This window comes from Haematobia irritans, chromosome 3, assembly GCF_050003625.1.
Source record: "Haematobia irritans isolate KBUSLIRL chromosome 3, ASM5000362v1, whole genome shotgun sequence".
NCBI lineage: Eukaryota > Metazoa > Arthropoda > Insecta > Diptera > Muscidae > Haematobia > Haematobia irritans.
The window spans coordinates 176,725,400-176,746,883 of record NC_134399.1 but is presented as its reverse complement, the minus strand read 5'-3'; the positions used below and the strand labels follow the sequence as shown (position 1 = coordinate 176,746,883).

Sequence of the window (21,484 nt, the reverse complement as noted above, 5' to 3'; positions counted from 1 at the left end):
ACAAACGAACCAAATTCGTTAATATAATGAATTTTGTTTTTGTTAGGAATTTTCGGCTAAATATCAAAACATTTCGTAATATTAACGAACATTTGCATTTCATTTAATTTTCGTTATATCAAAAAATAAATATTGTTGTCTCACTTTTATTTGGGATTTCTTCAAAATTATTCAATATGGGCGAAAACAAAAAAACAAGTATATACGGCCGTAAGTTCGGGCAGACCGAATCTTATGTACCCTCCACCATGGATTGCGTAGAAACTTCTACGAAAAATTGTCATCCACAATCGAATTACTCGGGTTGTGGTATCTTAAAACTTCTTAACATCGTTTTCTAAATTGCGAGTTCATACGAGATATGTATTAGACAAAAAAGGTATGTGTAGGTAAGTCTACAAATAATTACGAATCGAAATTGACTTTTGCACGGTACGTAGGGAGCCAGAATTGAACTATGGGGGTCGCTTATATGGGGGCTATATACAATTATGAACTTTATATGGACCAATTTTTGTGTGATCGGGGATCGATTTATCTGAGGGCTATATATACCTATGGACCGATATGGACCTAGTTAGGCCTGGTTGTCAACTGACTCGGATGAAATTTGCTCCTCCAAGAGGCTGCAAAACAAAATCTCGGGATCGGTTTATATGGGGGCTATATATGATTATGGACCACTTTTGGTATGGTTGTTAAATATCATATACTACCACCACGTACCAAATTTCAACCAGATTGGATGAATTTTGCTTCTCCAAAAGGCACCAGAGGTCAAATCTGGGGATCGGTTTATATGGGGGCTATATATAATTATGGACTGATATGAACCAATTCTTGCATGCACTGAAAAAACAGTGAACCCACCAGGAAGAAAACTTTCGGTTAATTTTAGAAAATTTTGAATATTTGTAGAAAATTTTAACTAAACAGTATTACAAACGTTGGCATCACGCCGATGTCATAAAAATAAATAAATATTTTTCGACAAATTCAAGAAAATTTATTAGACATAACTACGTTTTTTCACTTGTTAAAGAAAATTTTGTAGTTTGGAAGAAAAACTTGGAATTCAAAATTGCAAGAATGTCTTTAGTGACATACGAAGTTCATGATGGAGGCATTTTTGGTAAAATTTACAAATTTAAAGAAATTCTGAACTATTTTATGAAAGACACCAATTTAGTTAATCTTTATGCTGCATTTGAGTATATTTTTTTCCTCGGTTTTAGTTAATTTAACTAACGTACACAAAAAATTATTTGAGTAAAGGAAACTTTCTCCAAACATAATAATTCCATGAACTAAACTAAAGTAAAATTGGCTTTAGTGAAATAGAGAGTTCACTTTTTTTTGAGTGTGTTTGTTGGATACCATATACTAACATCACGTACCAAATTTCAACCGAATCGGATGAATTTTGCTCTTCCAAGGGGCACCGGAGGTCAAATCTGGTGATCGGTTTATATGGGGCATATAAATAATTATTGACCGTTTTCGACCAATTTTTGCATGGGTTGTTGAGGCCATATATTAACACCACGTACCAAATTTCAACTGAATCAGATGAATTTTGGTCTTCCAAGAGGCTCCGGACGTCAAATCTGGTGATCGGTTTATATAGGGGCTATATATAATTATGGACCGATGTGGACCAATATTTGCATGGTTGTTAGAGACCATATACTAACACCATGTACCAAATTTCAACCGGATCGGATGAAATTTGCTTCTCTTAGAGGCTCCGCAAGCTAAATCGGGGGATCGGTTTATATGGGGGCTATTATGGACTACGTACCAAATGTCAGCCGGATCGGATGAAATTTGCTTCTCTTAGAGCAATCGCAAGCAAAATTTGGGGGTCCGTTTATATTGGGGCTATACGTAAAAGTGGACCGATATGGTCCATTTGCAATACCATCCGACCTACATCAATAACAATTACTTGTGCCAAGTTTCAAGTCGATAGCTTGTTTCGTTGGAAAGTTAGCGTGATTTCAACAGACGGACGGATGGGCATGCTTAGATCGGCTCAGCATTTCACCAGGACCCAGAATATATATACTTTATGGGGTCTTAGAGCAATATTTTGATGTGTTACAAATGGAATGACAAAGTTAATATACCCCCATCCTATGGGGGAGGGTACAAAAATAATAACATCAGAAATGATCCGAAAAACGAGGGCCAGATTTCATCGAAATACGCGCCGCAGTGCTAAAAAAATTTGGTCTCGTTGGAACAGATGCAATACATGTTGAAAAATGAGCCATTGAAGTTCCAAAAAAATGAAAGATCTCACCAATACACAAAAAAGTTGAAATCGAACGAGCCAAGAAGATGATTTGCTTGTGCGAAAGTGACCGGTTACCAAATTTTCTCCGATGGGAAGCCATTCAAAATTGAGCAGTTAATGAACAAACAAAATGATCGAGTTTTCTTGTTAAAGAGGTCAGCTGAAAATGTACACATTCAACTGGCCACCACACTGAAACAAATATTTACATGATATTAAAGATTACGCAACCTAAATTTTAGGATGCGAAATTTACAAAATTATTAAAGAAAAATTTCTTTAAAATAATGAAATTTTAATTAAAAAAAAGTTTATAATCTTTGCTTCAAAAATTTTTTTCATTAAATGTAGGACACAAATTTTGTAAATTTGCGTTCCTCCGTTAAAGTTGCATGTCTTTGAACTAAGGTTAATATTCCTTAAAGTAAAGATACACATTTTTAATTTAAGGAAATTGTCCTTAAATTAACTAGATTTAAGATAAAAACCCTTCAAATATAGGATAAGATTTATTTTGAGGATTTAGCGCCGTTGGTTTGGAATTAAGAAAACATTTTTTACTTTGAAGTATCCGTTATAATTTGGATTTTTAAACTGGCATTTGTTTGTACGTAAGTACCTTTATTACTAAACCGCGAAAAGAGAATGAACATTTGATAAATGAGATCTGTATCATAATTTTAATTTTATTGGTCCTAGATTTAAAGCCAAATAGGTCGCAAAAAAATTCCTTATTTTAAAGAAGCCGCATCTTTGGCTCGGAATCAAAACCAAAATCCTTAAGGGAAGGTCAAAATCTTTGGATCCAAGTAAACTTTTTTTGAGTGCATAACTCAAGCGTCGCCGACGGCAATGGTGTGGGCAATTACCTCTCCATGATCGTATACATCGACCGTGAGGTCAAGATAAATGCCGAATATTAAAGTCATGGACAGATAACATTTCGGCCGAAGACCGGGGAAATTTCAACATGACTCGGCACCATCACACTCAGGACGCGTCAACCAAAAAATGCCTAAAATTAATTTTTCTCGCTTCATTTCTATCACACGATGACTCCTAAGATCTCAATCCGTTTGACTGTTGTGCCTGGGGCACTTTAGGGAGTAAGGGTGGTACTAAAACATACACTCAAAAAAAGTGAACTCACTATTTCACTAAAGCCAATTTAACTATATTTTAGTTCATGAACTTATTATATTTGGTGAAAGTTTCATTTACTCTAATAATTTTTTGCGTACATTAGTTAAATGAACTAAAAGACAGGAAAAAATTATACACAAGTTAAGGATAGAGATTTACTAAATTCGTATTTGCCATAAAATAGTTCATTATTTCTTCAAATTTGTAAATTTTACTACAAAAGCGTCCATGATGAACTTCGTATGTCACTAAAGACATTCTTGCAATTTTGAACTCCAATTTTTTTGCTTCAAACTACAAAATTTTCTTTAAAAAGTGAAAAAAATTATTTATGTCTAATAAATTTTCTTGAATTTGTCGAAAAATATTTACTTATTTTTGTGATATCGGCGCGATGCCAGCGCTTGTAATACTGTTTAGTTAAAAATTTCTAAAAATATTCAAAATTTTCTAAAATTAATCAAAAGTTTTCTTCCTGGTGGGTTCACTGTTTTTTCAGTGTACCAAAGTGTCGATCATCTCAAAAAAGCACTTAACCAGGAATGGGCCAAACTACAGCAGAACCACTTTCATGCGGCGTGTGATGACTTAGTTGTAGAGGTGTGCACGTGGGTAATAGGGGGGGGGGGGGGGGGGGGGGGATTTAATGATAATTATATCTGTAAATACAGATTTTTGAAATTATTTTTTTTATTTTCACTTCATTTTGTATTTTAAAACTTAAAAATTAATGCTAGGTATAAAGGAATATCATCGTATATAATAGTAAATTTTGCAGTTTTCTTCTTGTCTCTGTGTTCCCAAATGAAAGGATTGAATTTAATCATTCCCATTCTGTTTTTTTATTGTGCCGTAGTTTATAGTAAATTTTACACTTGCTCAGCTGTTTCATCCAATATCATCGAATGTAAGTCCATGGCAGATCGAGTCTTACGCGGAGGTCTTGGCATCAAAAATTGACTTGGACTTGGTCCCACAAATACTGAATTCTGTCGTGGTCGCGACTGCGCTAAATAGCCTGGAATTAAAGAAGAGACGTAGGGAATTATTATAAAATTTTTGAATTGTTTACATAGACATTAAAAATAGAAACAAGTATATACGGGCGTAAGTTCGGCCAGGCCGAATCTTATGTACCCTCTATCATGGATTACCTAGAAACTTCTACTAAAGACTGTCATACACGATCGAATTACTTGGGTTGCGGTAACACTTGCCGATGGCATGGTATCTTAAAACTTCTTAACATCGTCTTCTAAATTGTAAGTTAGTCCATACGGGGTATATATTAAACAAAAATAAAAAGCGAATTAAATACGTATATAATTCAATTTGACAAAATTTTCTACAGAAATGAAATATTAAAAAATTTCTATAGAAATAAAATTTTGACAAAATTTTCTATAGAAATGAAGTTTTGACAAAATTGTCTATGGAAATGAAATTTTGACAAAATTTTCTATAGAAATGAAATTTTGACAAAATTTGCTATAGAAGCACAATTTTGGTAGATTATTTTTAGCGATATGGACCAATTTTAGCATGGCTGTTAGCGGCCATATACTAGTGCTATGTACCAAATTTCAACCGAATGAATTTTGCTCCTCCAAGAGGCTCCGGAGGTCAAATCTGGGGATCGATTTATATGAGGGCTATATATAATTATGAACCGATATGCATGGTTGTTAGTGACCATATACTAACACCTCGTACCAAATTTCAACCGGATCGGATGAATTTTGCTCCTCGACGAGGCTGCGGAGCTCAAATCTGGAAATCGGTTTATATGGGGGTTATATATAATTAAGAACCGATATGGACCAATTTTTGCATGGTTGTTAGAGACCATATAATAACAGCACGTACCAAATTTCAACCGGATCGGATGAATTTTTCTCCTCCAAGAGGCTCCGGAGGTCAAATCTGGGGATCGGTTTAAATGGGGGCTATATATAATTATGGACCGATATCGACCAATTTTTGCATGGTTCGTAGAAACCATATAGTAACACCTCGTACCAAATTTCAACCGGATCGGATGAATTTTTCTCCTCCAAGAGGAGAAATCTGGAGATCGGTTTATATGGGGGTTATATATAATTAAGAACCGATATGGACCAATTTTTGCATGGTTGTTAGAGACCATATAATAACAGCACGTACCAAATTTCAACCGGATCGGATGAATTTTTCTCCTCCAAGAGGCTCCGGATGTCAAATCTGGGGATCGGTTTATATGGGGGGCTATATATAATTATGGACCGATATCGACCAATTTTTGCATGGTTGTTAGAGACCATATAATAAAAGTACGTACCAAATTTCAGCCAGATCGGATGAAATATGCTACTCTTAGAAGCTCCGCAAGCCAAATCATTGGGACCGTTTATATGGGGGCCACATGTGGGTTGAGTTCTATCTTGGATGCCTAACGAGATGAGAAACTCTGTATTTCGTTGGGTTCGTAAACTATGAACGACGGCAGCCGTACAGCCAGTATCTTCTTTTGTGAGTCCAGGCGGTTAATGTTGCAAGCTGAAGGCTAAGGCCTGGCCTTCAATCACGAGGGAGTAATCCCGACGATAAAGGCCCTCAAAAGTTCAACAACAATTCGATCATATGGCTAAGATTCGAAAATGCTGAAACACGTAGGAGTCCATGATTACAGATTCTTGGCCTTTATTTTCAATTAAAGCTCCTAAACCTTTGAAATTCCAGATATCTTAGAAATAGATATGGTTGTCCAAGCAAGTACCCGACACATCTGCGAACATCCGTATTGGTTGCTTACTATTTAATTTCCGGTAACAAAAATTCTGAAAACAATTTTATGCAGGGCGCAAACCATAAAAGGCGGCAACCGTATAGCGATAGTGTTCTGCAGAAAATTTATCGAGTTCAGACGGTTGATTTTGTCAGCAGAAGGCTAAGGTGAGCCCCAGTGGCCAATCGGGAGGAAGTGGTTTAGACAATGAAGGCTGGCAAGACTTCACCACAACTCGCTCAGAGGGTTCAGATATGAAAACACTGATGCTCGTAGGAGTCCATGGATTTTTAGTGCATATTTTCAATTAAAGCCATCAAACCTTTGATATTCCAGACATTGTTGTCTCGACGCAGGAATCCAGAAATCCGATATACCTTGGAGATTTGTATTTGCCAATTACACTTCCTTTTCCTGTAATCTCAATTCTTAAAGTAATTTTAATGCTCAGTTTCTCTGAACTCCGGTACTGATTTCGATTGGACAATGCCACTTATGCTGTTTATGTCGTGAGTTAACAACTAACTACGAAGAGTGTCTGAATATATTGGTATTCTTCGATACCAGGATCCAAGTTTCAGAAAAAAATCGACCTGCTTGTTACTAGACACATGCTGGATGAGTTCGATCTTGGATCCAGAAGGTTGTGAATGACGAATTACGACCTCGAATCTCTAACGAGGGGACGAACTTTGAATTCAGTATAGGGTGCAAACTATAAAGGACGACAACCGTACAGCGTATGTGGTCGCCCGGCAATATATTATTCGGTGCCCAGCCCCTTAGTTTAGGATCACTTAGGGTGTGGTCACACCAGGCAAATATTTGACCAAAATAAGTTGTTAAATATTTTTCCAGGACCATTTTCGAAATATGTGGATAACGATTTTGGAAAATACACCTATCGTACGTTATATTCCCAATATGAGCTAAACATTTTTGAAGGTTTGACTTTGACGAGAAATTCTCTTTTGATTTCTGTCAAATATTTGGCCAGTGTGATCATTAGATTACTCAGCCATTTTGATACCATAGATGGTGAAATTTTCTCTAATTAGTGAGTGCTAACGGAAGGCGGAAAATTTTGGGTGATGCATAATATCTACCTACTTGCGTTAAAGGACTTCTACGCTGTCCCTACGTGGACTCCCAGTATCAGATGTTGCCTGTGGAGAAACCTCCAAATATTGATAGACACTAGAAGGATATCAGATCAAGGCGAATCTTGAGGGAGTTCCACACAAGGATTGCTTACGTCCCCTCATCCCGTTGCGGCCCCGTTTGGATTCCCATATGTTGTCTGTGGAGAAACATTTAAAGACACCAGAAGCTCATATGCAGCGAGAGGCAAAAAATGTGCATGTTCTGAAGGAAGACAATGTGTAACCAACGGGTGGTAACGATGATTTTTTGTTAGCCGCCCTTCATGACGATATTCATAAATTCACATGAACAATACATATTGATTTTGAACTTTTTTACGTATACAGAATTACAGTAAAACATTAAAGCTACAATTACATCGAGAGAATAAATTTAGTATGCAAATAAAGTTTATTACGCATATGCAAAAAAAAAAACGAAATCACTATAACATAACATAAATGCCATGTCAGCCTATAAAAACTCAAGTGTTTCAAGCACAATCGTTAACATTTCCATTTAGACCGGAATAGGAATTGAATGGCTTGACATTCACTTGCCTCTGCATTCCACACTGTATCGAATATTGAGTAAGAACATGAGTAATGTTCTAGAGAGCTTTTTTACATATTTTTTGTAACATTAACATGAAGTCGTTAAATCAACTCCTAGCAAACATAAAATCTCTTTAACATCATGAAAATTGTTTCCTCATATGAGAAGGATACATTGAACATACAGATTTATTTCAACATTCTTGCGGGCGAAGTGAAGAGAAATATATCTTTTAAAATACACATTAAGAAACTTTCCAGAATTTCTTCATTAAACTTAGTATTAAGAATAGATCCATTATTACGCCAATAGATGCAGTTATTTATCTATATCTGTATCTTGCCCACTGCTGCCACTCATGCCAAAAATAATCTACCAAAAAAAAATCGTTATTTTAAAGTTTTTGATCATTTTTTTTTCTTAAAAAAAATTGTTTTACTATTTTATTTTAGAAGTTTATATCAGTATTTACAATATCTAATATTCTGATCTCTCCTATTAGTGAACATTTTTGGGTGTATAAATATCCCTTGAATTGCAAATGTGTCGAATTTTAAATGTCAGAACGATTTTAGCTAGCACCAAGAGGGAAAGTTACTACTTTTAAAAAAAGAGAGAACTCACTCACAATGGATTTTGATAGTAAGATCTACAACGAAAATGATTTTCTTATCAAACTACAAATTCTATAAAATTTTTATCAAAATTTATCTTCTATAGAAATTTTTGTCAAAATTTTATTTGTATAGAAAATTTTGTCAAAATTTTATTTCTATAGAAAATTTTGGCAAAATTTTATTTCTATAGAAAATTTTGGCAAAATTTTATTTCTATAGAAAATTTTTTCAAAATATTATTGCGAGAGAAGGTTTCTACTGCTTCAAAACTGACCAAAGTTGAACCGATGGTTATTGCGAGAGTCACCGAGATCTGAAACGGCTGATGTGACAGTTGTTGAAAATCTCATTGGTCCTACGGATCCTCCAGATAAATCTTCACCATTGTAAGGTTGCTTGTGCTGCCTTAAAAGTTCTCCTGATAAAAGGGGACATAGTTATAGTACTTATTCAAGAAAATAGAAAATATTTGCAAAATTTTATATCTATGGAAAATTTTGTCAAAATTTTACTTCTACACAAAATTTTGTCAACATTTTACATCTATAGAAAATTTTGTGAAAATTTTATTTCTATAGAAAATTTTTTGAAAATTTTATTTCTATAGAAAATTTTTTCAAAATTTTATTTCTATAGAACATTTTGTCAAAATTTTATTTCCATAAAAAAATTTTGTCAACATTTTATTTCCATAAAAAAATTTTGTCAACATTTTATTTCTATAGATAATTTTTGCAAAATTTTATTTTTATAGAAAATTTTCTCAAAATTATATTTTATTTCTATAAAAAATTATCAAAATGTTATTTCTATAGACAATTTTTTAAAATTTTATTTCTATAGAAAATTTTGTCAAAATTTTATTTCTATAGAAAATTTTGTCAAAATTTTATTTCTATAGAAAATTTTTTCAAGATTGTATTTCTATAGAAAATTTTGTCAAAATTTTATTTATATAGAAAATTTTGTCAAAAATTTGTTTCTATAGAAAATTTTATTTCTCTAGAAAATTTTGTCAAAATTTTATTTCTATAGAAAATTTTGCCAAAATTTTATTTGTATAGAAAATTTTTTCAAAATTTTATTACTATAGAAAATTTTATCAAAACATTATTCGTATAGAAGATTTTGTCAAAATTTTATTTCTATAGAAAATTTTGTGAAAATTTTGTTTGTATAGAAAACTTTGTCAAAATTTTATTTCTATAGAAAATTTTGTCAAAATTTTATTTCTATAGAAAATTTTGTCAAAATTTTATTTCTAAATAAAATTTTATTTCTATAGAAAATTTTGTCAAAAATTTGTCAAAATTTTATTTCTATAGAAAATTTTGTCAAAATTTTTTTTCTATAGAAAATATTATTTCTATAGAAAATTTTATTTTTCTAGAAAATTTTGTCAAAATATTATTTCAATAGAAAATTTTGCAAAAATTTTACATCTATAGAAAATATTTGAAAAATTTTACATCTATAGAAAATTTTGTCAAAATGTTACTTCTACACAAAATTTTACTTCTATAGAAAATTTTGTGAGAATTTTATTTCTATAGAAAATTTTGTGAAAATTTAATTTCTATAGAAAATTTTGTGAAAATTTTATTTCTATAGAAAATTTTGTCAACATTTTATTTCTATAGGAAATTTTTGTCAAAATTTAATTTCTGTAGAAAATTGTGTCAAAATTTTATTTCCATAAAAAATTTTGTCAACACTTTATTATAGATAATTTTTCCAAAATTTTATTTTTATAGATAATTTTTGCAAAATTTTATTTTTATAGAAAATTTTCTCAAAATTATATTTTATTTCTATCAAAAATTTGTCAAAATGGTATTTCTATAGAAAATTTTGTCAAAATTTTATTTCTATAGAAAATTTTGTCAAAACTTTTTCAAAATTTTATTTCTATAGAAGTTTTTTTTCAAAATTTTATTTCTAAATAAAATTTTTTCAAAAATTTGTTTCTATAGAAAATTTTATTAAAATGTTATTTTTATAGAAAATTTTGTCAAAAATTTATTTCTATAGAAAATTTTGCCAAAATTTTATTTGTATAGAAAATTTTTTCAAAATTTTATTTCTATAGAAAATTTTGTCAAAATTTTTTCAAAATTTTACTTCTATAGAAAATTTTGTCAATATTTTATTTCTGTAGAAAATTTTATTTCTATAGAAAATTTTGTGAAAATATTATTTCTATAGAAAATTTTGTGAAAATTTTATTTCTATAGAAAATTTTGTGAAAATTTTATTTCTATAGAAAATTTTGTCAAAATTTTATTTTTATGGAAATTTTGTTCAAAATTTTATTTCTATAGAAAATTTTATTTCCATAAAGATTTTTGTCAACATTTTATTTCTATTTTATTTTTATAGAAAAATTTCTCAAAATTATATTTTATTTCTATAAAAAAAAATTGTCAAAATATTATTTCTATAGAAAATTTTCTCAAATATATATTCCTATAGAAAAATTTGTCAAAATATTATTTCTATAAAAATTATTTTTTCAAAACTTTAGAAAATAAGTTGGAGAATATTTTACCAAATCTCCCAAATTTTCAATAATTCTACCTATCTACCAAACACTGTGACAAGGAGCCACCGTGGTGTAATGGTTAGCATGTCCGCCTTGCATACACAGGGTCGTGGGTTCAAACCCAGTTTCGATCAAACACCAAAAAGTTTTTCAGCGGTGGATTATCCGACCTCAGCAATGCCTGGTGACAATTCTGAGTGTTTCAAAGTTTCTCTAAGTGGTTTCACTGCAATGTGGAACACCGACTCGACTATAAAAGGAGGTCCCTTGTCATTGTAATTATATAGAATCGGGCAGCACTCAGTGATAAGAGAGAAGTTCGCCACTGTGGTATCACAATGGACTGAATAGTCTAGATGAGCCTGAAATATCGGACTGCCACTATGCCTAAACTAACCTAAGATTTCTACCTATCTACCAACCACTAAAGAATCTATTTTTGGTAGAATTCTACCAACAGTGGCAACCGTGATCTTGCCTTGTAAAACCGTGACCGTGTTCCGCGAGATGGCGATATAAACAGCATTTCTGACGTACATCTAAGAGATCTACGCTACCAGATCACCGTACATTCAAGTCCTCAAATATTGTATTCGTGAGGTTATCGAAATCGAATTGCGATCAGGCTAAACAAAATTTCATGAAAAGATATTGTCGTGGTGGCTATTTTACTAATATGCTTTTCAGCAATATCAGCATACATTTTTTACTAAATAATAAATATCAGAATCTGTACGTTCTTCAAATACCGTAATAACACCTCTTATTTTTTGTTTATGTGGGTTAAAAAAAAAAACTTAATTTAGATTTCCCCAATATTTTTTTCCGATGTAAATCTTAAAAAATCATTGTAAAACCAAAACATTTATATGTATTTAAGTATTGAAGAAGCTCTTAAATATAATGTTATCTAACACGAACAAAGAATATCTAACAGACAGACAGAACAGCAAGGATACACTTGGTTATATCAGGAGCTGACTGAGAAATTCATGCTCACCGTCATACACATAGAATTGAGCAAAAACGTGAACCACCACACACACGTCCCATTACATGTGAACACATCCGCCAATGTCTAATGTTAAAAGTTAACGGAAACGGATGTGGCATAATATGCTGTGGCTTTTAAACGAATCTCGTTGCTCGCACACAGTCATACACTCGTCTATCGAAGTCAACTGTGAAACATCCTTGAGCCAGTCATGAACTTGAATCGTTCACCATTCACTCTTGTTTTTGCCATCCTGTTTCACTCAAATGTTAAAGAGTCCTCTTCATTTAAAATGGCGGTAATTGTTATAAAAACATTATTGTTGTTTTCCTTGTCTCTCGGACAAGTTGCTCTTTTTAATACTTTTCGTCACGCTAGGGGCTCCCATCGCTATGACACTAAGGTTGATGTTAATGTCTTCCTCGTATGGAGATTGTATCTGATTTAAGCTTAAATGATGCTGTGTATCTTTTTGTTTTTAAAGATTCAGTGTGGGTTGACAATCACATGGAGTCGGCCAATAACCTGAGTTTTAGACGAATAGATAATTGTATTTCATTTGGTCTTACACTGTGTCAAAAGTTAGGCAATTTCTTTTCCAAATGAAGAATATTTAACTAACATTTTTTTTTGTGTATAAACAATTTAGTCAAAAAATTTTTTTTTTTTTTTATATATTTGTTTGCCCAAATTTTTTGCCTTTAGAAAATTTGGTAAACATTATTTGCTTTAGAAAACTTTATAAAACTCTTTTGCCTATAGAGAATTTTGTAAAAATCTAAAAATGTTGTCAAAACTTTTTGTCCATAGACAATGTTATCAAAATTATCCCTAGAAAATTTTGTCACAATTTTTGGTTTCTAGAAATTTTTTTATAGAACATTTTATCAAAATTCTATTTCTGTCAAAATTTTGTCAAAATTTTATTTCTATAGAAAATTTGTCAAAATTTTATTTCTAGAGGAAAATTTGTCAAAATGTTATTTCTATAGAAAATTTTGTTAACATTTTATTTCTATAGAAAATTTTTCAAAATTTTATTTCTATAGAAAATTTATACAGCAACTTTATTGTTGTGTTTTTTAATAATTATTTTCAAGCTTGAATAATTACACTAGTATTCACTGAAAATGTACAATTGATGAGAGGTAACTTTTCTTATGTATTTTGATCCGCTGAATTCGAAAAATATTAAAAAAAAAATTATGGAACCGTTTTTGAGATATCCCGTTATTTTTAGTTTTTCGCTCTTTTTCCACTAAACAAATTATATCTCGAGTTAGAAATGTCCGATTATATCGCTGTTGGTACTGAAAGGAATTGAGATGACGAATAATCGTGTATAATTGAATCTGTGATAAGTTAAGTGTTTCAAATATCTATGCAAAAATTCAAATTAAAAAAAAAAAAAAATCGCAGGGACCCTTTTCCACCGGAAAAGTACAAACCATTATAAAAACGTCCGGTATCTCTTCATGGTTGTATAGCTGATACTCTAACGCAAGTAATAAAACCAACTAGAAGAAAAACGACCGAAAAATGACAAAGTTATAAGCAATTGAGTGAACAAATCCGATGTGAAATCATGCAAATATGAGAAACTCACCCACACAAAAATACATTTTTGTGTGGTCGAGTGGCATTTTTGAGTGGGTGAGTTGCTCATATTTACATGATTTGACATCGGATTTGTTCACTCAATTGCTTATAACTTTCTCATTTTTCAGTTGTTTTTCTTGTAGTTCGTCTTACTTACGTTAGAGTATCATCTATACGACCATGGAGACACAAACATTTTTTTCAATGGTTTGTAGTATCTGTTTAACATGATTTTTTTGGAAAATTTGCCCTTGTAACATCAATATTTTTTTGAACCACTTAACATATCACAAATCCAATTATACACGATTTTTTGTCATTTCAATAACGTTCACTTAAGTATCAACAACGATATAATCGGATATTTCTAACTCGAGATATAAGTGAAAAACTAAAAATAACGGAATATCTCATAACTGTTCCATAAAAAAATTTAAAATTTTTTTTCGAATTCAGCAGATCAAAATCACATCTCATGAAAAGTAATGAAAAAAAAATTGTAAACTAGTATTATTTTCTATTTAATAAAAAGAAAGATCGAATAAACTCAAAATTTCTGAAATTTTATTTCTATAGAAAATTTTGTCAACATTTTTTCCCATAGAAAATTTTGGCAAATTTTTATTTCCATAGAAAATTTTGCAAAAATTTTATTTCTACAGAAAATTTTGACAAATTTTTATTTCCATAGAAAATTTTACCACAACTTTATTTCTATAGAAAATTTTGTCAACATTTTATTTCTATAGAAAATTTTGTCAACATTTTTTCCCATAGAACATTTTGACAAATTTTGATTTCCATAGAAAATTTTGACAAAATTTCATTTCTATAGAAAATTTTGTTAAAATTTTATTTCTATAGAAAATATTATTTCTATAGAAAATTTTGTCAAAATTTTATTTCTATAGAAAATTTTGTCAAAATTTTATTTCAATAGAAAATTTTGTCAAAATTTTATTTCTATAGAAAATTTTGTCAAAATTTTATTTCTATAGAAAATTTTGTCAAAATTTTATTTCAATAGAAAATTTTGTCAAAATTTTATTTCTATACAAAATTTTGTCAAAATTTTATTTCTATAGAAAATTTTGTCAAAATTTTATTTCAATAGAAAATTTTGTCAAAATTTTATTTCTATAGAAAATTTTGTCAAAATTTTATTTCTATAGAAAATTTTGTCAAGATTTTATTTCTATAGAAAATTTTGTCAACATTTTTTCCCATAGAACATTTTGACAAATTTTGATTTCCATAGAAAATTTTATTTCTATAGAAAATTTAGTTAAAATTTTATTTCTATAGAAAATATTATTTCTATAGAAAATTTTGTCAAAATTTTATTTCTATAGAAAAGTTTGTCAAAATTTTATTTCAATAGAAAATTTTGTCAAAATTTTATTTCTATAGAAAATTTTGTCAAAATTTTATTTCTATAGAAAATTTTGTCAAAATTTTATTTCTATAGAAAATTTTTTCAAGATTTTATTTCTATAGAAAATTTTGTCAAAATTTTATTTCTATAGAAAATTTTGTCAAAATTTTATTTCTATAGAAAATTTTGTCAAAATTTTATTTCTATAGAAAATTTTGTCAAAATTTTATTTCTTTAGAAAATTTTGTCAAAATTTTATTTCTATAGAAAATTTTTTCAAGATTGTATTTCTATAGAAAATTTTGTCAAAATTTTATTTCTATAGAAAATTTTGTCAAAATTTTATTTCTATAGAAAATTTTGTCAAAATTTTATTTCTATAGAAAATATTGTCAAAATTTTATTTCTATAGAAAATTTTGTCAAAACTTTATTCCTATAGAAAATTTTGTCAAAATTTTATTTCTACAGAAAAGTTTGTCAAAATTTTATTTTTACAAAAAATTTTGTCAAAATTTTTTCTATACAAAATTTTGTCAAAATTTTATTTCCGTAGAAAATTTTTTCAAAATTCTACTTTTATATAAAATTTTGCCAAAATTTTATTTCTATAGAAAATTTTGTCGAAATTTTATTTCTATAGAAAATTTTGTCAAAATTTTATTTATATAGAAAATTTTATTTCTATACAAAATTTTGTCAAAATTTTATTTCTATAGAAAATTTTGTCAAAATTTTATTTCTATAAAAAATTTTGTCAAAATTTTATTTCTATAGAAAATTTTGTCAAAATTTTATTTCTATACAAAATTTTGTCAAAATTTTATTTCTATAGAAAATTTTGTCAAAATTTTATTTCTATAGAAAAATTTTTCAAAATTCTATTTCTATAGAAAATTTTGTCAAAATTTTATTTCTATAGAAAATTTTGTCAAAATTGTTTGTCTATAGAAACTTTTGTTCACATTTTTTTCTATAAAAATTTTGTAAATTTTTTCTGTAAATTTAGTGTCTATAGAGAGAAAATTTTCAAAAAAAAAATGTTGTTTGTAGAATGTTTATTTTTTTTTTAATTTTTTGTCTATAGAAAATTTTGTCAACATTTTTAGCCTTTAGAACAATTTTTCAAAAGTTTGTTCTATAGAAAATTATATCTTTTTCCATATAAAAATTTTTCCAAATTTGTTGTCTATAGAAAATGCTGTCAAAAATTTTTTATCTACACATTGTTGTAATATTGCTTGTCTGTCGAAAATTATTTCAAAATTTTGTTTTATAGGAAACATTGTTGGAAAAATTCGTATTCCTACAGAAAATATTGTCAGCATTCCTATAGGAAATATTGTTAGTGTATACAAAGTTTTGTCAATTTGTTTCTATATAAAACTTTTTGTAGTTTCGTAATTTTTCAAAATTTTTTGTCTATAAAATTTTATAAATTTTTTTTCTATAAAAATTTTATCAAATTTATATTTGTCTCAATATTTTTGTCAAAATTTTGACAATTTTTTTGTCTACAGAAAATTTTGTGCAATTGTTTTTCTATATAACATTTTGTTAAATTTTTTGTCTATAGAAAATTTATTCAAATTTTTTTTTCAAATTTGTTTGTCTGTTGAAAATTGACAAAATATTTACTCAAATTTTTGTTTTGAAAAATTTTTTACTCTATAAAATTTTTTTAAAACTTGTGTCTTTAGTTTTTTTTCCAATGTTACTTTTCTGTAGATTTTTTTCTATTATCTAATTTTCTATTAAAGTTTTGAGAAAATTTTGTTTAAAAAAATTTATCCATTTTTTTAACCACTGTTCCTTCGATTCTAAAATTAAAACAGATTGAAAAAAAAAATTGAAAGAGCTTTTAGCGCTTTCTCTTGCTTTCAAGAAAAACTGAATGGTAAATTAAATTTAATTGTTTTGACACTAAATCGAGTTGAAGGTTAAAACGCTATACTCTCAACAATCTATATATGTGAGAAGCTGTCTAAGTCCGGGGATTCTAATTGAAGATAATAAAGGAGCATGGTAATATAAAAATGAAACAAATGTTTATTGTTTTGCCATTGTATTCGGAAGATGCTCGTACACGCACAGAGACACATGATGACATAAAAAATAATTAAGCTATGAAAATCCAGTGAGTTTAGTTTGAAGGAAGCGAACTCATCCTTGAATTCGAATTAATCCTTGAGATGAGAGATATACTTCAAACAGAAAGCAAGACAAAAACAAAACCCCTTCTCGTTTCTGATAATTGGAAACTGACAGAGGCGTATAGTGAATTAAATTTTAACTCCCCAAAATAATGATAGAGCTTTTTGTAAGATGTGATATGTTTCACGGGATTAATTTGGACTGTTTGATGTGGGCCTGTGCAGCTCAATGACATGCTGCTTCGGAAATAGCTGGGATTATTTTCTTAAATGGTGTCAAGCTTTTTACTTTCATTGGAAATATTATTCGTAAATTTGTATGAATTTTATTTCCCAATACTTAGAACTAGCATATAATTCGCTGAAGTCATATCTTTCCGCAAATTAAGTACATAATCACAACCGACACACAAATGTAAATCATTGGAACGCTAAAGGAAATTGTTTCTGAATATTTACCGGCTGTGACATTCTAGTATGCTAGATGCAAAATGACCTAAATATTAACTACTATTCACCCTTTTGAATAGAGAAATGCAAAAACAAAAATCTTCTCCGAAACAACCATAATCATTTTCCCTCCAACTGAAAGCACCTGTCAACAATGCTTGTGCAACATGCAACTATGCCATAAGCATTATTTTTCAAACATTTGTTTTTCTTATCCCCCCACATAATTCACATTCATATTTCCCTTTGTGCAATGCACGATTTTCCTTATATCCTCACATAATTCACATTTATTTTTTCCCTCATGTCTGAAAAACAGTGGTAGGTCATTATGAAAAATTGCAATGGATTCTGTCATGCTCTGCACAATACTTTAAAGCAATTGCTGAGAATTCCTGGTAGTGGGTTTCTTCATCATGCTGCTAGTGCAATTTAAGTTATTATGGTTAATCAGAGAATGTAACATGCATCAAAAACCAGGTGATTTAAATTTCAAAGAATTTCAAATATGAAGGAAACTAGAAATATGACTTTGACATGAGTTTTTAATCACAAAACACACAAAGACCCTTTTTTTGTTTTGCATACTACTGTAATTATTTGTATACCCTGCGCCACACTGTGGAACAGGGTATTATAAGTTAGTGCATATGTTTGCAACACCCAGAAGGAGACGAGATAGACACATAGCGTCTTTGGCAAAAATGCTCAGGGTGGGCTCCTGAGTCGATATAGCTATGTCCGTCTGTCTGTGAACAGATTTTTGTAATCAAAGTCTAGGTCGCAGTTTTAGCCCAATCGACTTCAAATTTGGCACAAGTATGTGTTTTGGCTCAGAATAGAACCCTATTGATTTTGGAAGAAATCGGTTCAGATTTAGATATAGCTCCCATATATATATTTCGTCCGATATGCACTTATATGACCCCAGAAGCCCTAGTTTTACCCTAATTTGCTTAAAATTTTGCACAAGAAAAACAATTAGTACTATAGTCAAGTGTGCCAAATTTTATTGAAATCGGTTCTGATTGATATATAGCTCCCATATATATCTTTCGCCCGATATGGACTAATACGGCCCCCGAAGCCAGAGTTTTACCCCAATTTGGTTGAAATTTTGCACTAGGAATACAATTAGTAGTGTAGTCGAGTGTGCCAAATTTTATTGAAATCGGTTCAGATTTAGATATAGCTCCCATATATATCGTTCGCCCGATTTACACTCATATGACCACAGCGGCCAATCTTTTACTTCGATTTAATTGAAATTTTGCACAGGGAGTAGAATTAGCATAGTAGCTATGCGTGCCAAATTTGGTTGAAATCGGTTCAGATTTAGATATAGCTCCCATATATAGCTTTCGCCCGATTTACATTCATATGACCACAGAGGCCAATTTTTTACTCCGATTTAGTTGAAATCTTGCACAGGGAGTAGAAGTAGCATTGTAGCTATGCGTGCCAAATTTGGTTGAAATCGGTTCAGATTTAGATATAGCTCCCATATATATGATTTTCTGATTTCGACAAAAATGGTCAAAATACCAACATTTTCCTTGTAAAATCGCCACTGCTTAGTCGAAAAGTTGTAAAAATGACTCTAATTTTCCTAAACTTCTAATACATATATATCGAGCGATAAATCATAAATAAACTTTTGCGAAGTTTCCTTAAAATTGCTTCAGATTTAAATGTTTCCCATATTTTTTTACTAAAATTGTGTTCCACCCTAGTGCATTAGCCGACTTAAATTTTGAGTGTATAGATTTTGGAGAAGTCTAACAAATTCTGTCCAGATCGAGTGATATTTAAATTACATACATTTTGGGACAAACCTTTATATATAGCCCCTAACACATTTGACGGATGTGATATGGTATCAAAAATTTAGATGTACGAAGTGGTGCAGGGTATAATATAGTCGGCCCTGCCCGACTTTAGACTTTCCTTACTAGTTCATGTATGTTATATGAAAATGATATGGGTTTTTTCAGTGCTAAGTAGAAACGATATCAAAAATATATAAGGGTCTTTAAGAAAAATACATCTTAGTAGAAGCCATTCGCTGCTACCACCTAATTCTTGTTATTCTTTTCATCAAAATTCATAATTTATGATGACTATAAAGTGTTCATTGTGATAAAATGGTCTATCAAACTTTCATTATGAATTTACTTACCTTTGGGATATATCGTTGGATTATAAGCATTGAATTGACATGGCATATTTTTTACATTATTCACAAAGCCCATTGACATGCGAGAAACCGATGTACGCTGAAAAAGACATAAAATGTGAATTTGTTATATTATCTTTGAATACACAGGTTAATGAAACTTATAAAAAAATTATGTTCAATAACTGGACAAATTCCTTTTGGGAAAATGCAAACCCTAGGTGATTAGATTAAAACACAAAGGCTGTTACGAGTATAATGACGCCACGTGCAAAATCAATAAAGATGCTACACTGAAAAAACAGTGAACCCACCAGGAAGACAACTTTCGGTTAATTTTAGAAAATTTTGAATATCTGTAGAAAATTTTAACTAAGCACACGCTCACAAAAAATCGCTTCTGTAACATATACTCCCAAACATATTTTGCTTCAAGCATATATATTTTTGGGTATTGCCCAAACATTTATATGTTTGATCTCTTCCAATATATAATATGTTTGAAAGCATATTGGTCTAAACAATATATGTTTGGGTAGTCTAAGTTCCAAACATTTTGTATTTTTGCATCCAAATTCAATAATGTTGTCTTCCAAAAAACAATATGTTATTATGTGAACATATAATATGTTTGGAAGCATTTTGCACCCAAAAATATTATATGCTTAAAAAAAATTCTCCCAAACAATATTGTGCTCAAAATTTTATTTATTTATTTATATATTTACAATCATAATGAATTATGAAAATAAACAGGTAATATAGGTGCTAACAACATAGGTTTTCGACCTGAGTGCTCAAAATTTTGTTTCTGCCCAATTGTATATTCCCCCACATCTTTCTCACTTCCACGAGATTTTTTAGTTCTTAGCACTTTTTTCTGTAATACAAACATTGTAGAAGAAATTATTCAATTGTATGATTTTTTTTTATTTTAATTTTACCTTTTGCCGGACGGGGATTCGAACAGCGGACCACACAGTTTGTAAGGATCAAAGAAGTAGCTGATCAATTGCCCAAGGAAAAATAAAATGTTAATTTTGTAATAACAAGCAACAACCACCAACTTAATTCAATATCGCTCCCTGTTAAATAGCGCTCCAAGCTACTAAACACATATATGTTTATAGGCTATTTCTAAATTAATATATGTTTGCATCCAAGCATATTATATTTACAAACATTTTATGTCCCAAACATAATATGTTCTAACATATTAACATATATGTGCCAAACATGTTATGCTAGTTTATGAACATTATATGCTTGCACTCAAAAATATTGTGTTTAAAAATTTGTGTTCCAAACATATAATGTTTATAGCCAAACATATGAAAAACAGTCTTTTTCATCCGTGCAGTATCACAAATGTTGGCATCACGCCGATGTCATAAAAATAAGTACATATTTTTCGACAAATTCAAGAAAATTTATTAGACATAACTAAGTTTTTTCACTTGTTAAAGAAAATTTTTTAGTTTGAAGGAAAAACTTGGAGTTCAAAGTTGCAAGAATGTCTTTAGTGACATACGAAGTTCATGATGGACGCATTTTTGGTAAAATTTACAAATTTAAAGAAATTCTGAACTATTGGATTATATTTTTCTCCTCGGCTTTAGTTAATTTAACTAAAATACACAAAAAATTATTAGAGTAAAGAAAACTTTGTCTAAAT

General features: G+C 29.8%; 1 protein-coding gene across 1 annotated transcript in view; it reads right to left on the bottom strand.

Moving 5' to 3' along the window:
* Positions 1–4,084: 4,084 nt before the first annotated feature.
* The window catches only part of LOC142228676 (uncharacterized), a 596,821-nt gene continuing 579,421 nt past the window's right edge, over positions 4,085–21,484 (bottom strand). The window contains exons 6-7 of the mRNA XM_075299164.1: positions 19,813–19,909; positions 4,085–4,460 (exon numbers count right to left, since the gene is read on the bottom strand). Of these exons, the coding sequence (XP_075155279.1) occupies positions 4,312–4,460; positions 19,813–19,909 (246 nt within the window). The 3' untranslated portion in view covers positions 4,085–4,311. The remainder of the gene's footprint in view (positions 4,461–19,812; positions 19,910–21,484) is intronic.